Source organism: Hippocampus comes, unplaced genomic scaffold (genome assembly GCF_001891065.2).
Source record: "Hippocampus comes isolate QL1 unplaced genomic scaffold, H_comes_QL1_v1.1 scaffold345, whole genome shotgun sequence".
Lineage (NCBI taxonomy): Eukaryota > Metazoa > Chordata > Actinopteri > Syngnathiformes > Syngnathidae > Hippocampus > Hippocampus comes.
In genome coordinates, this window is record NW_017805538.1 from 307,327 (window position 1) to 324,784 (window position 17,458).

The window sequence follows — 17,458 nt, forward strand, 5'->3', positions numbered from 1 at the left end:
CTCCAAAGCACAAGTCCTTACAGAGCTACTGCCACCCCACTGTGTTGTCAAACCGCACTCCGTCATGCAAATATCTGCCATGTTAGGAGTGAGTAAACTTTCCACTGTGGATGTATCAGAGACTTTGTAGTAAAAGACATCACGTTAAAATGCAAGAAAGGGAAAGGAATTTTCATGAAAAAAGTTAGTTCACAAAGCCAGACACCAATAATTGGCAAAAAAAAAAAAACAAAAAAAAAAAACAACAACATTGGTCGAAGTGTGTGCACTTCAGAGCAGCTTAACAATTACAAGATGTTACATGTGCAGTTTACCACCTTCACATGATGAAGATAGCCAGCAATGCAAAGGCTGTTATTAAAACCAAGGTATGTGGAGCTAAATTTTAGGATCCACATATCATATATCAAGCGTCCATTTTAATAATCTAGTTGAGCTTTTAAACGGCACGCACACCATTACTATCATACAACAAATGACGGCTTTATTTGGACTAACTGGCTTGATATTACCATGCATAATTTCCCAGAGTCACTGACGGGTAATAATGGTGCGCATTGCCAAGAGAGAACAAAAGAAGCCCATGCTAATAGTTAAGCTACTGCTGTGTCACCAAACACCACAAAAAATACTCAAGTGTTAAGTACACTTTTCACAGACCTCTGGCTGGAACTGATTGCATTGAAGCAGAGAGCAACTGGCTATAAACAACAAATTAGCAGGTAAATTGACGAGTGTCGATCGCGAAAATAATACATCAGCAAACAGAAACACAGTCGGCATACACCCCCCCAAAAAAACAAATGAATCAGTTCTGTCTATGTAAGATGTGCTGATAGTTGTTTGTAGCTTTTATTATAAAATCGTGACATCAATTTTTGGTGCGCATGTATAATAATTAATTTAATGATAATTGCACATTTCTGGCTATGCCCCTGCCTTATATCGATTGAAACCAAACTTTAAAATGTTAATACTATAATCTGACCATGCTTTAATTTTAAAAAGTGGTATTCAAACCCCAGACGACCGATTGGAAACCACGCTTCTTTGGGATGGACATTTCCATGAACTGAACAACGGAGCTAACTTCCTCGCGCTCTTAATTTACAGCAACAGCATTCAATGTTTCAAGCAACCTCTTAAGTGTAAAACAAATCCACATTTAAACCATCTGAAAGCAGTATCATCACCACCTAGCATTCAAAGGAAGAGAGTTTGCCCAAAGATTGATTTTTCCCCATTGGATCCAAACTCCAAACTGGAATTTCAATATGGCAGTGACCTGATTAATTTGTGGATGTATATGTAGCTCGTGTAGTGGAAAGAGAGATGTCGGCTAGCTCACCTTGACATCACGGTGAATTACATTGTTGTCGTGGCAGTAGCGAAGTGCCTCCAAAATTTGCCTCATGTAATGGCTGCGAGGAAAAAAAAAAAAAAAGATTAATACCATCTGCAAATTAATCCAACTTTAAAGGGGTTCATCATGATAAAAAAGGACTTTTTAAAATACAAATAGTTGTGTCTCTCAAGTGCCTGCCCATATATCAAGTGTAAAATTAACCAGGCAAATTTTCACAACACTGGAATTTGTGCGGTTTTGAACACTAATACACAAGTATAATTAAATGGCACACTAATAGACAAGCATAATTAAGCAGCTAGGTTACGAAGTGCTGTGAAAATGCAATAGTGCTTTTAAGGCCTTTATACCGACTTGCATGTGCGCTTGCTCTTTAAGACTCAGTGCGAACAAAATCAGCAAAAACAAACAAAATAAACAAAAACAAACAACAACAAAAGTAGAACTGCCCCATAAAAACAGGCACCAAAAAAGAGGGTGGAAAGTGAGCTGTAAATTGTGAAAAAAGTGAATATAAAGTCTTATTTAAGTTAAAAAAAAAAAAAAAAAATCTAGTCGAGAAGCCTATTTGAGGTTGCGGTTGTACAATGTGGTGACGTCACAAATTATAACCAATAAAAGTTGCACGAAAACTTGTACACAGGCAAAAAAAAAAAAAAATCAATTATCACATTAAAAGAGAGCAAGCAAGACACAACCGCCCACCACAGTCCGCCAAGTGAAACACAGTAGTACTCATGATCGGGTCCTAGTCATATTTGGAATCATCGGGTCGTGTGCAGCAGCCCTTAAAAGAGAACTCAGATGATGGGCGTCTTACCTGGCCACAGCCTCACTGTACACAAACCCAGCGTCAGCTCTCTTCACAATTTCAAAACAGAGGTCAGCTCCATCCATACTAGAAGTAAGAGGACAATGTGGTTACATTTTGGCTTGAAGCAACTATTTATGGCAAACCACTGAAAGATCCAAAAAGCGTTCTGAACAGAATGCAGAAGACGACCTACATCATAGAGTGCATTCTCAAGGTCGAGTGCAATAAGGCAACTAATGAACTCTGTATCACATTGGAAGTTATATTGCAGCAGCATAGTGATTTTAATTCACTTTTATGCTGAGCGTTTATAATTCCCTCTAATAGTGATTATTATTATGCAACTATACCAGACATCCTGGTGGGTATGTAAGAACAAATACTGTGTGCCAATATTAACTCTTCACACACAAAGGATGTGGGTTAGAGGTTGACATTTTTCGGGAATCCTGTGGGATGCTCACTGGATCAGAGTAAACTTTATCTTTAGTCAGGGGATTGAGACAATACGGGATAAAAAGTTCATAAGAGCAGATGGGACTGCGATTATACAGTCGGGGCAAAAAAAACCTACATTGGTACTTCAACTTATTTATGAAAGTCTCTTCATACGAAATGTTCAAGTTACGAAATGTCTCAAAAGGAAAATATTGCCTCTTGTTACGAAAGAAATTTCAAGATACAAAAGGTAAAAATACAGCATGGGCTGCGAGTCGCAGCTCCGAGTTTCCTGAACGTAACATACTTATAGCTGCTCTGCCATTGGCTATTACCGAGCATCATCCTGGCATCCCATTGTCTCAGATGGACCTCTACCAAATGTGTTGATGTGTGTCGAGAGAGAGATATGTCTGTAGAGCGTCCTAGTCAATGGTAGCCACGAGGTGTCCCGATAATTTTACGTAAATGTGAATCACCCAGAAAAAGTGTTCACCAGTCGGTCGATCGCTCACTATGCTAATGTTTGCCTTGGACATTTTCAAAGGCTTGTTAAAAGCCGAAAAAAGCAAATGCCCTTGGATCAATTCTTTTCAAACACCATTTCTGAGAAAGAACATGAACTAAAGAGGGCAAAAAAACGATGAGGACAGTTTAAAGTTAAATGACCATCATTTTGATTCTTTATTCTTTGTTTTTTACATTATGCACAACTCTCATTTATTGTGCAATCTAATTGTAAGATGTATTTGTTACATATTTTGATGCATTTTTATGCTTTAGAAAACATTTATGCCTGAATTTTGGGGGGCTTGGAACGGATTCGGGCATTTACATGGAAAATGCATCTCTACTTACAATATTTTCTAGTTACGAAATTTCTTCCAGGACCAATTAATTTCGTAAGTAGAGGTACAACTGTACAGGTGCGCAGTCATTTTTGATTAAAGTCGCTGACCTCCAAAATGAGAGTGGGAGTCATTCTGAATGGGAGCTGGACGGGAGTGGGATTTGTATTCAACGAGAGCGGAATGGTTCAGGACTTTTTATTTATTCATTTATTTACGGTATTTTAAACGATGATCCCGGACTGGGACGGGATTTTTTTTCTGTGGAAGTGGGATGGAACAGAAATGTTTGTCCACTCTCATGTGGGTGAGCAATTAAAGTAGTTGCTTGCCAAAGGTCTAAAGTCATCTTCGAGATACTCCAGCAGCTAAATATGGAATATTTCACGGGTTGTGGGTGAGATACATGCACTTACAATTCAAACACCATGTAGAGCATGCCATCTGAGCTGTAAGTCTCCAGCAACTCCACGATGTGCGCATGTTTCAGCATGTGGCAGATGCTGGCCTCTCTCTTCAGATCTGACAAATGAGACAAAAGGTGCTTTGAGTCTTGGTTCGAGTCACACATCGATCACTTATAAATCAAGACACTCAAGACATTGTGAGCAGTCGCAAAGCAAGTGAATTTTTACAAATATAAACTCACACAGTCGAAGCACAATTCAAGCCATTAGGTCAAATCCATGATTGAAAATGTTCTGAATAATTATAACTTATGTAACTTAAAACACCGCGACCCTAGTGAGGATAAAGCGGTTCGGGAAATGAATGAGTGAATAACTTGAAACAGTCAAACAGACAAGGATATCTGATTTTTCAAACCTTATCACATTCAATAAAAACAGTCCCAGATTTCTTTTCTCCGCCATGTATCTATTAACCAGCTCCAACTTTTAAAAAAATCCCCAGAGTCACCAACAGACGCTCGTTGTGAAGACTTTGCAGAAGACTTCCCAAGTAAAATGGAAGACACAAGATCCAGTCTTTTAGCTCGTCAAAATGTAAGTTTCAAGAAACCTGCATAATCATTTTTACCTGAGGACAGAAACACTGGAAGGTTTTGCCCTGGTTGATGCAAAGACACTTGGTCGAGTTTTCTCCCAGGTAAATCCAACAACTTGCCTTTTAGACACACTTCACATGTCACTTATAAAGACATTTTACTGATTATAAATGTAGTCAATTGCTCTCTTCAGATGGGTGTCTTCCCCGCCGCCTTTGAAATGGCGGTGGTGAAGCCCCTTCTGAAGAAGAGCAGTTTTGACCACATTGTTTTTAATACATACAGACCGGTATCCAACTTACCATTTTCAAGTACTAAAATCTTCATTGTCTTTATTGTCAATTTATACGTACCGTAACTCACAGGTGTCAAGGTCAGATCTGGCCCGCCACCTCATTTTATGAGCCCCGTGAAAGCAAATCAAAAATGTTAACTTCCATGATGCTCGCTAATACTGGATCTGCACCACAATTTTTCATTCTCATATGGAGTAAATAAGAGAGATATTGTAAGGATTTTCTTGTTAGGAAACCCCTCAGTATAGTAACTTCAAAAAATACTTGAATAAACCATTATTCTTGACTTCTTTGTCTTAAAGGCCCTCCAAGGTGTGGCCCGCGACAAAAATATTTTGACAACCCTGCCTTAAGAAATTCAGGCTATAAAATAACGATGGTTAATTAGAGCATCTGTTTGGTGGTGCAATATGCCGCCAATTACATGTAATTCGATTAGTCAGCTAATTGCGACTACTGTTGGTGATTAATTGACTAGCACAATAATCGTTTGTGGCAGCCCGCCAAGCAGTAGTCGTTGCCTCTCAAATTACCACTGGATCCTGGGTTGGAATCCATGTGAAAAAAGAAGTAACATCAAATGCAACCACTTTAGGTCTCTGACATTCTTAAAGTCCAGAGAGTGATCGACCTGGTGTGGTGTATCGCCAACCAAAGATGCTAAGACGTTAGCGACATACTTCGTAATGTAATGGAGTTGATGCTGCAGTCAATGGGTCTGAGAGGTGCTCCTCTCTGTATTTTCAGCAGACTGAAAGGTTCTGCTATATTGCGGAAGAAGTATTAATCAGCCCAAAATGGTCCCAATCGGGAGAAACGAAAATCGGGAACACGGGCTAATCAGGGTCCCCATGGGTTTCCTCAAGCCCTCAAGTTTTTATGTAGGGATGCCCCGAACAGTTGGTGGCCGTTAATCACTCGATATTTGTGAAAAAGCGCGGGATCGGTGAATTCGATCAAAGCCTCTACACAGCAATCGATCACCCTATGTATGTAATTGTTCTGGTAAGGGAGTAACATATTGTTCCCCAAGTGTCTCGCTACGATAAAAATTACTTTTATCTACCTGAAGAAAATAAGTATAGACATGTTACTGTCTCTACATTCCATTAATTTTGACCAGCAATGCTTGACACATCGCCAGTGACGTTGAGGAATTGACATGGATGTCACGATTTTACACAAAAGGTAAACTAACGGTATGTTAAAAGAAAAAAAAAAAGTGACAAATGTTCGCATTTAGATATGACGATTTCACACAGACACACACGAAAAGGATGAATGTCCTTCATTAATTAAATGTATTGTGCCACACAAAGTGCACTGAGTGGCTCGCCTGTGCAGTGTTTATGCATTGTGATCATTGGCGTCACAAAAACAAAAGAAAAAAAGAATCAAGCAAGGATTTATGCTTGGTATTGATCGCAAAAGTTTTGCTGTTAACAAAAAATAAATAAAAATCTGCCTCATGAAAAGTGTTTGAGAATCGTTCGAGCTACGCCTTCTTTTCAATACATACATTGGCTTTCAATTCTTTGGGAACAAGAGGCGCGGCCGGCAGAGGGCTACCATTAGCATCTCGCTTCGTTGCACTCATCTCAAACCTTCGATGGCCACAAAGAGTTTCAGAAAGGGCGACAGTTGCTGTCTGGAGTCGTTAACATTCAAGTTTGATCGCTGCAGTAATCGCGATAGTCAGTCTCGTGTCGTTATTCACATATTTATGGTGTAGCAGAACACCATGATATGACTTCATGCCAGATTTTTTTCTTCTTCAAAGTAACATATTGCCACCTAGTGTTTGGATAGAGAGACAACAGTTGAAATCTGATGTATTTGAAGCACTTATTTTCCTTCTACAACTCTTTATTATATTTATCCATCCATTATCTGAACCACTTTATCCTCACGAGGCTCGCAGGCGGACTGGAGCCGATCCAAGCTGACTTCGGGCAGTAGGCAGGGTACACCCTGAACTGGTTGCCAGCCAATCGCAAGCCACACATTAACAACCATTCACACTCACAATCACACCTATGGAAAATTTTGAACGTTCTCATTAAACTGCCATGCATGTTTTTGGAATGTGGGAGGAAACCGGAGGACCCGGAGAAAACCCACGCAGGCACAGGAAGAACATGCAAACTCAACACAGGAAGGCCGGGGCCGGATTCAAATCCACGACCCTGTACTGGGAGGTGGATGTGCAAACCAGTTGACCACCGTACCACCATTACACTAAATGAATGATTAAATTGTTAATTTCATACTCATGCTCCAGCATGTTTGGTATCAGGAATATACCACATCCAAATAACACTTCATTCCGTTTGGTAATTTGGTTTCTTTCTAATTGGAAGACAATGCTCTCTGTAAACATGAGTAGTCATCATCTTTGTGTTTAATCCGTGTATTTGCAAACAGCTGCTTTACCTTGGGTGGGGGAAGAAAAAAAAAATTCCCCCTATTTTCTGACATGTTCCAGACCAACATAATAAACTGAATCACAATTTCTTTGTACATTTTCTGTAATGTCTATTTGAAGCAATGTCCTGTTTTTGAATAATAAAGGGATGTTTTTTTTTCAATCAGATAATCAATTAAATAAATAAAAATCAACTGATTAATCGATTTATTAAGAAAAATACTACCAGCTCTAAACTTGAAAGTTTTACACCAAATCCATATGATCGGTATTAGCCGATCACACTCATGGATGATCGGTAATGGCAGTTTAAAACCCTGATCGCATCGCAATATCCCTATTTGTAAGTACTGCGTTATTTTTCTCTTGGATCCATGGGTTGGGTCTCTTTTAGTCTCTCGTGTGGTGGCATCGTTTTGATAAGTGTGAGTACCTTGTTATGGTAGTCTACTGTGTGAAGGATTAGTTTGCATCTCCCCTTATCTGCTTTCAAGCTTGTGATGTTTCCTTGCTCAGCAATGTCACAGCTTTCCTTTTCTCGAGAGAAAGTTTGGGGGGTGGAGGGGGGTGACACTTAAGCCAGTTGTTGAGCCAGCTCCAATACTTTTTTTTTTTACAACTGGATGAAATATTGATAAATGAGTTTCCATTCAATGACCCTTGGTGACAGACAGATGCCTCTCTGCAATGCATCTCAACAATTGTTGCTTTGCATTTCAAAAGAATGACACCATTCGTGGTTGGAGCGTGCCTCCAACTTGGAGCATAAAAAGTTGGGTTTTCCCCCACACCAAATCAGGCTGGTGCAGTCCGAACAACACCTTGTAGAATGAACTGATGAAGCCCGCATGGATGAGAGGCAAAACATCCTCTCAGACAACCAGAACAGTCTAGTTGTAATTGATTCAATGCACCGAGAAAGTTGTTATGACTGGATGACTGTCCACGTCTTATGTGTTTTGTTATTTGACCATATTTTGTTATTTTATGTTAACTGTTACAGCTGCAGATGCTGTGAAGGCACTATATAAATAAAGATGTACAGTGATCCCTCGCTACTTCGCGGTTCGTTTATCGCGGGTTCAGTGCATCGCGGATTTTTTCAAACAATTTTTTTTTTTTAAAATATACATGGAGTACAGTACTGTATATGTTGCGCTATGTGACTCGCTGTTGTTTTGCAGCTTCTTGTGGACCGTTTGCGGACTTCAAAAAAATAATAATAATAATTTTTTAACCCGTTTATGTTAATTGGACGCTACTTCGCGGTTTTTCGTTTATCGCAGGTGGTTTTGGTCCCCATTAACCTCGATAAACGAGGGATTACTGTATTGTATTGTATTGTATTGTATTGTATTGTATTGTATTTCTGAAGGCCTGTGAGCTCCGCAGCATTGCAATTCAGTACACCAACGATTCAAATTTTGAATTTTACCAAAAGCAGCGGCTGCCCGGCAGCCACTCAAATAAACCAGTTTTGACCATGTCGCTGGGTGTGTGGTGGGCTTTCGGATCATGACAATAGTATCCAATCTGAGAAGATTGTCAATTTTAGACTTGAGTAGCACTTAGTCACAAGAGACTGAAAGCGGTTCTCCTCCTGGGGCTCATTTCCTTCTCTTGATGTTCTTACTGGCTGCAGAGCTAATCCCTGTCAGGGGCACTACAGGGGCACATTGTGATCGCCAACCTGCATGTGATCTTAACATGCATGCAAACACATAAATTAGGTCCTGCCCCTGAAGCCTACCAGATACACACGCAGGCAAAATTCAGATTGGGCATTGAAAGTGTAATTTCTGGCAAATTATTCAGTGCCCTTGTGTGCAGAGAGGTTTTACCCTGCCCATCTGCTGTTCCACATGCACAAAGCTCAAGGTTTAGGCACAACCACGGTAACGAGGTCTGCACCCTTTCTCACCTTCAGTGCTGAGGCCGGGGCTGGAGGTGAAGCTGGCCACATCGACGATCTTCACAGCAAACTGCTGGCCCGTGTCCCTGTTGATGCAGCGGCGTACCACACTGAAAGGTCCCCTACAATAGACACAAATTTAATCAGACACCTACGCATGTGTGTGCACATAGTCAGCACTCACGGGCTCATAATTATATCCCAACATCCATGTGGGAGGTTTGACATATGGAAGTTTTGCCATACTGTTGCCAAAGGAATTACAGAGCAGTTGTAAGCCACACAGCTGTGAATACTGAAATAAAAGCATTATTATAGGGACGTGGGCAATAGTGACCACACCAATGGTCGCAGAGGTGGCAGATATTGTTGATGTGCTCCCTAACATAGTTGTGTAGACATATGGTGTATGGACATGCAGACTATTTATAGAGGATGGACAGACCAGCGAAAAGAGAATGTGGTGAGCTTGAAAGTTGCCCCTGACTGCCATTTCTTTCTGAACCAAGTAAGCACAGCATGAGGTATGTGCAAAGTTTGGTTAGGAAAACACTCTTCTCACCAGATTCCCTGCTGATGATACGACAACCACAATGACCTTTGCCCAATTGGGGTAAACTGCTATAGCAGCTGTCCATCCCTTCGCAAGGAAATCTCAAAATTCTAGCTATTAGCAATTGAGCATTTCATTGGAGGATGCAAATACTTGTTTGCCAATAGACGTCATTACTGCTAGTGAGCAATTTGCGCCAGGTGACAATGGCTGTTTTAAGTCCCATTTGTAATCATGATTAAACAATGAGGAATGCATTGAAATTCAATTTACAAATGGGGCACACTACACACAAGAGGGGGAAGGGGTACCATTTCAATGAATAGCATAAAAATGATATTTAACTCTATCAAATGAATCAACTGTGTCTGAGGGAGTGCAGAGGCCGCATGTCACGCTGACATCACCGCAGCTGTGGGATCATGCAAAACGCCCACATGCTCCTCACATCTAGACAACAGCAACCATCAAAACACTTGCCAGAATTTAAATCATGACAGAGGCCTCCTTTATATTCTTTCAATAGACCTCTGGATGACAGACATTTTTGTTGCAAAAGGATGTGCCGGACATGAGGGCACTTTTCGTTGAGCTCCTCATAGAAAGGGTTCTGTCAGTCGTCATCTGTACCTGTGGGTAAAAAACAAAAAAAAACAAAAAAACAAAAAAAGCAAAAAAGGACGTTTTGCTTCTCTCACAGAAGCTTCGTCAGCGGTAGACAACCCTGAAGTCTCCGTGAAGACTCCGGGAAGTTGCTCTGCGCTAAAAAGCTGAGCGTGGCCTGTTTGAGGACTGGGTGGGGATGGTAAGTGATTTTATTACAATTTTCTTTCTTATGGGGAAAATAAAAAATTATGGAAAGAAATTTAATTTTATTTGAAAATATTTAGAAAGGGTTCTGTCTGCGAAACGTCCTTTTTTGCTTTTTTTGTTTTTTTGTTTTTTTTTGTTTTTTACCCACAGGTACAGATGACGACTGACAGAACCCTTTCTACGATGGAACTTTCCTGTACGACTGAGAGCCTCCACAAGCACGTTGAGCTCCTCAGTTGCTTTACTCGCCTAAACAGACATAACACGTGCAGCTACAGACTCAACATGAAGAGCAAAAAACAAATGCGTAGAAAATTACGTTTCAGGGGCAGTTTTGTGTTCTCTCACTGTGCCTAACATAAGTCCCTTTATTAGTGTGGTCCAAACAGCAAGGTCAAGTACACACCCAATTGCAATAAAGTTGTAATGTTCTGTTCAGCATCAATAGAAACAGAATACACTGATTTGCAAATCACGTTCAACCTATATTTAATTGAATACGCTACAAAGACAAGATATACAGTGTTGAAACTGATCAACTTTAGTTTTATTTTAGCAAATAATCCTTAACTTAGAATGTTATGTCTGCAACAGGTTCCAAAAAAGATGGGACAGGTGGCAAAAATAATTGTGGACTACTCATTAAAAACCTGTTTGGTACATCCCACAAGTGAATAGGCTAACAGGTGGGTGCTACGAATGGGTATAAAAGGAGCTTCCCCAAATTGCTAAGTCATTCACAAGAAAAGACGGAGTGACAGTCACCTCTTTGTGAAGAGCTGTGTTGGAAAATACTCAGTTTACAGTTTAATGACAGTGTTACTCAACGTACAATTGCATGGAATTTAGAGATTTCATCATCTACGGTCCATAATATCATCAAAAAGTTCAGAGAATCTGGAGAAATCATTGCTTGTTAGCGGCAAGGCTGAAAACCAACACTGAATGCCCGTGATCTTCGATCCCTCAGGTGACACTGCAACAAAAGCAGTCAATGTGGAAAAGATATCACCACGTGGGCTTAGGTACACTGCAGAATACCAGTGTCACTCTAGTTCTCCTTTAAATTCGGAAGTTCAACTTGAAACTCTAGTATGCAAAGCAAAAGCCATTTATAAACAACACCCAGAAATGCTGCCAGCTTCTCTGAGCCCGAGCTCATCCAAGATGGACTGATGCAAAGTGTAAAAATGTTCCGCCTCATTTCAAATTGTTCTTAGAAATTGTGGACGCCTTGTCCTCCCGGCTGAAGAAAAAAAAAGAATCATCCGGACTGTTATGGATGCAAAGTTCAAAAGCCAGCATCTGTGATGGTATGGAGCATAGCTAAGTTACACATCTGTGAAGGCACCATTAATGCTAAAAGATACATACAGGTTTTGGAGAAACATACGTTGCAATCCAAGCAACGTCTTTTTCATGGATGCCCCTGCTTATTTCGGCAAGACAATGCCAAACCACATTCTGCATGTGTTAAACCAGTGTGGCTTCATACAAAAAGGCTACTCGACTGGCCTGCCTGCAGTCCGAACCTGCTTCCCATTGAAAATGTGAGGCACATTATGAAGCGTGAAATACAAAAAGGAGACCCCGGACTGTTGAATGGCTGAAGCTGTACATAGCAAAAGAATGGGAAAGAATTCCGCTAACAACGCTTCTACAATAACTGTCCTATGTTCCCAAACGGTTATTGAATCCTGTTTGAAGAAAAGGTGACGTAAAACCGGGGTACACATGTCCCTGTCCCAGCTTTTTTGGAATCCGTTGCAGCCGTAAAATTTTAAGTTAATGATTATTTGCTAAAAACAATAAGCTTTATCAGTTTGAACATAATATTTCTTGTCTCTGTAGTGTAATCTTGCAGGAAAAGTGATTAAGATTGCACGACTGTCTGTGTCTTATGTGTTTTGTTGTGTTATTTTGACTTCAAGATGGCGCCGCAAGAGTGGCTGCCTTTCACGCAGCTCCTATTTATTTTGTTCTTCTACTTCTTCCTCTCATAACTTTGCTGCTGTGAAGTGGGAATTTCTCCATTGTGAGACTATTAAAGGTTTTCTTATTTTATCTTAATCAACTAAGTATAGGTTGAACATGATTTGTAAATCGTTGTATTCTGTTTCTAATTATGTTTAACACAATGTCCCAATTTCATTGGAATTGGGTATCTAAATAAATGCATCTGCTTCTGCTCAAGTCAGGTGTGAATGAATGCAATTGAGTTAATCAAACACACACACACACACACACACACACACACACACACACACACACACACTCCAGGTTTTTAAATGTTCGTACTGTACTTGTAGATGACAGAGTTTTGGTTCAGTGTCACCCCTGAGCAGTCGTTTGTGATGGGCAGCTCGTAAGTGAAATAGGTGAAGGGGGCAAACTTCTTTCTAACAACCAATCCCAAGGATGTTAGTCTACAGTGAGACACTAAACTACAACCCACAAGTCATTGGTCTGGAGCAGTGGTTCTTAACCTTTTTAGAGGTACCGAACCCAACCAGTTAATATGCACATTCACCGAACCCTTCATGAGTGAAAAATAAATATAAATATGTTTTACAAATTCAAGATATATAAAAAAAAACACATTTATTAAAAACTGAAAAAAGTTCATCAAATTTCAAGGGATAAGTATACTTTTTTTTTTTTACATTGAATGACGTACTATCACGACAGTCACACGTTGACTACTAAGAAAACTAAATTTCCCACAGCACTGACTGGACAAGCAATGTAATGTGATCATCTGCAGCCAATGATGGCCAAGCGGGCGTGTCATAACTAATTAACTGTTGAGTCGCGTGTGACCTTCCCTCCATGGCAGAGGCTCCATCAAACCCTGAGACCGACTCACCGAACACTGGGGTTCGATCGAACCCAGGTTAAGAACCACTGGTCTGGAGGTTGTTTGACTGTAGCACATGCATCTGCAACACAGCAATGTCTGTCTTCTAACATTAGAAGCAAAGAACAATCTCTCACGACTTAATTCAAACATCTGTTTGTCATCTTTAGCCACAGTTTGATCTATTCAGAAGACAACATGGGAGCTGACTGGTTCAATGGGAAATTGTGGAAGTAAGGTAAATCCAATGTGAAGGGATGCAGTTTTGCACTGACATGAAACAGGAAGCATGGGTGTGAAATGTGACATGTGTGCATGTGTGTGTTTCTGTGAGCACTAAAGACAATTGAAACTACAAATCAAAAAGATAGGTCTAGTACCCAAAAGAAATGAAATTAACAGGTCTTTTTTGTGTCAGTGGGGAGGGATGAAATGGGAACAAACTGGGAAAAAGGAGTTGATGTTGTCAATGCCTGCTGAGATGATTTCTATCTTGAGCCTCAAGGCCATTCCAGTCCCCATTCTGCTGATTGATCTGGTCCCAGACTGCCTTCCCCTCATGCATCTGGGCTCAGGAAAAATGACCTCTTCCTCCTCCCGATAAATTTCCAAGATACCAGAACTCAACAGTGATACACCAAATTCCAAAGTCTTTTGTGTCACTCCTGACTTCTACAACAACGTTTTCAGAAATCTATCACAGCCCACTCTTTTCTTTCCTCAAATAACTTCATTAATTAGTTAGCCTGTGGAATTTCAAGGTCATTTTCCAGGACCTTCCTTGAATTAGTGACCACAGCAGCAACCAGATCTCCCAGGCAAGCTGCATGTTAGAGTGCCTCGTACAAATGTAATGATCCAAAGATCTACGAAAGTGAGCGGTACTTCCAACGGCCAGGGTCCTCTTTCCCAAAAACAAAAACAAGGTCCAAGCCACCTTCCATCACATAGGAACAAATAATTCCAGGTGGGTTGACACTTGGGTTTGTGATGTTTTCACAGACCATTTGTCACCTGAGTATATGAGAAATACTTTGACGTTTTTTATTTTGTAATGTCCCCTTAGAAAACTGACCTCTGCTGAATGAGCAGGTAGTATAAATGCAAACCAAGCATTGTAATCTTGTGTCATTGAGCCCCGAATTTCCAGTCACATGATTACTTTCGCGCGCCCACACGCACACACACGTATACAAGCACGCACCATGTCAGTTCATATTAGCAAAGGGATGCAGTGATGCCACTGTCGTATTGGGAAAAGAGATAAGAGTCCAGAATCAAGCAAGTTGCAAGACTTTGTGCCAACGCCAATTTTGAAAATCAACGTTGCAGCGGAACGAATGCAAAATAGCTGTTTGGGAAAAACAAGACGATGAACATGTGGCGTGTCCGTACTCACTTGCCAATCACCTCACACAACTCGTAGACATCTTCGAAAAGCACGTCGTCGTCCGCCATGGTCCAAAGGCAAACGCGGGGAGCTCCACAAATAGCCGCTTCACAATAGTTTAAGATGTGCACGCTTAATTAACGGAGGTGTTACTATGACAGTTCAATGGCATTGGAGAACGTATGACCCAAATGGGATGAAGATAAAAGCGTCCAAGTTCGCCCGCCCCACCTTCTCTGGTACTGGTATCCCGGTGAGTGGGCTAGCCAGCTAGCGGGCTAGCTCAACAGGAACCACAGACCAGACCGCAAGGGTTGGAGATTTTCCTCCTTTGCAGGGAAACAATAGCATGACTCGAATCCGCATTATTGCATCGAATTGTAGTGGGAAGTGTTTGACTCCATCATCAAAAAACACCCAGACTTCTAGTTCGGACCACGGTGCTGAGCTCCACCGCACGCTAACGTAGCTGTCCAAAATGCTTAGCTTTCCAGGTTAATGGGCTAGCTGACGATGGAATCGCCGGTTGACTCCTGTCTTGATTGCACTGTGTACGCCCAGTATCTCAGACGGTTTACCCTACCCAAAGTATCATTTGGCAAATTCCGCTCCCGAACCTAAGCAGAAAATCTCCACTTTGGGGTCGATCACAACGCCGACGGATACGCCGTATGTGCTTCTTAACCCCCAAATTGCCTCCAACACATCAAACGTTACGTCCACCGTTAGTCGGATGCTGGCAGTCGCTCCGAGTTCCACAAATGTGTGGCCAAAGAACCTGGTGAGCCAAAATGGCGCCGCGCGCACTATCCACACTTAACGCTCCGCTGACTTTAGAGCCAAGATGGCGTCGACAGGGCGTCTGATTTCCAGGCAACGGTTCCAGCCATCCAGCGTGATTTTTCTGCGCATGTGCTTGCATTCCTGCAGCTCCATGTCTTACGTCACCTTTCACCACATCGCTGCTTCTTCCATCCATCCATCCATCCATCCATTAACCGAACTGCTTTATCCTCTGTGTAATAAAATACAGTGATTGGCATGATGTCTGTCACTGATCATGTATTTGTTAGCATAATTTTAGTCACGCGAATGGTTGTATTATCTTGACAGCGATTCACTGATGCCCATGGTTCCAAAAGGAGGTTCCACAGAAAATACTTTGTTTTGTCGTGTCTTGTGCGGTGATACTTGTGCCCCCCTACGCAATTTCCGTGGCTTTGCATCAGCCCCTCTCCTCGCGTCCACTGTTGGTATATACCCATCAATTGGCATTCTGATTGGCTTTTGATGTGGTCATCAATGCAGTACTATCCAATACATACGTAGACCGAGATCTAATTCAAATCATGCACTTGAGCAAATAAAATTGAATTTATGGACAACATAATATCTGTGTTGTTATTGACGAATGGGACTCTAAATGTCAAGTAAAAGAAACAAATATCGAAACTGGAGACGCGACCGGGCTGTGTCCGTGGGCGGAGGCGTTATTTTCGTAGTTCGTCGGTCATTCCTGATTGGTGAATATATGTCCCCAAGATTTACGATGAAAACGTTTGCTCATAGATTGTTCTCTTCCTTCTAACACCAATACAAAATAACGTACATAAAATGCGGGGGTTATTTTTAGTCGGTTTTTTTCATCATTTAAATGCAAATAAATACGCACACACACGCACACACACCGTTATTACTGGTTAGATTTAATTAATGTATCTGTAATTGTAAACATCTTTGAATGGAAACTGTTGCTTTTATTCATTTTAATATAATTTATTCGGTTTCCCAGAGTCGCTGATGTCGTGGTACACTCACCTGAATTGGGAGCGGGCAGCGTGGGGTCAGTTCCCGCTCAGTGACCATGTGGATATGGGTGTGAATGGTTAGTTGTCTCGATATGTGCCCTGCGACTGACTGTCGACCAGCTCATGGTGTAATATGCCTTCCGCTCAAAGACAGATGGGATAGGTTCCAGCAACTCCTCGTCACCGTGTTCAGGATAAGCGGTGTTGAAAATGGATGGATGGATGGATTAAGTTCCACAAATACTGTATTGTATTCCACCTGTGGTAATTTTGCCCTCTGAAGTACTTATATTAATGAGTTGAAGATTTTCTGGAAACCGATATCGACCTTAAACGTGTTAATTCACAGAGCAACGGTTAATTTAAATGAAAAAAACAAAAGCACACTACCATCAGTGTTGGTAATTTTACCCTGTTGGGTGCTATTCACCGCTGTTGAACTCCTTTCCAACCTGTTAGTCATAGTGCTTTTCCTCACGGGTGTCACAGGCGTGCTGGAGTCTATCCCAGCTGTCTTCGGGCAGGCAGTAGGTATATAATCAGAATCAGAATCATCTTTATTGGCCAAGTATGTAGAACACACAAGGAATTTGTCCCCGGTAGAACACGCTGCACGAGTATCATCACAAACAAGGACATGACAAATAAGTATGGAAAGATATTCCGTAATATAAGGGTACCGTTGTGCGGTGGTACCACCCAGTGTGCAATTATTCAGATGTCCTTGATCACTCTAAAGCAGGGGTCGGGAACCTATGGCTCGCGTTGCTGTGGAAACAGGTATACGCCCCCTTTTGAATCAACCCGCTCGACCATTAGCTCAAAGCTAATCCTTAGCGAATAAGATGGCGAAAAGAAAAAAAGATGACGAGTTTGGTAGACTTCAGGACGAATGGACCGAAGGATTCGCCTTTGTGGAGAGAACGGGTTCT

At 41.3% G+C, this 17,458-nt stretch overlaps 1 protein-coding gene across 10 annotated transcripts in view; it reads right to left on the reverse strand.

The window, feature by feature from the left end:
• Window positions 1–15,609, reverse strand: part of LOC109520909 (peripheral plasma membrane protein CASK-like) — a 38,892-nt gene extending 23,283 nt beyond the window's left edge. For 3 of the 10 annotated variants that reach the window (XM_019878503.1, XM_019878497.1, XM_019878496.1), the window contains exons 1-5: window positions 14,728–15,604; window positions 9,115–9,227; window positions 3,883–3,988; window positions 2,187–2,264; window positions 1,349–1,421 (exon numbers count right to left, since the gene is read on the reverse strand). In XM_019878503.1, the coding sequence (XP_019734062.1) occupies window positions 1,349–1,421; window positions 2,187–2,264; window positions 3,883–3,988; window positions 9,115–9,227; window positions 14,728–14,786 (429 nt within the window). In that variant the 5' untranslated portion in view covers window positions 14,787–15,604. Of the gene's footprint in view, window positions 1–1,348; window positions 1,422–2,186; window positions 2,265–3,882; window positions 3,989–9,114; window positions 9,228–14,727 lie in introns of all 10 variants that reach the window. The other 7 variants (XM_019878500.1, XM_019878499.1, XM_019878498.1 and 4 more) reach the window with 5 other exon arrangements.
• Window positions 15,610–17,458: the final 1,849 nt, after the last annotated feature.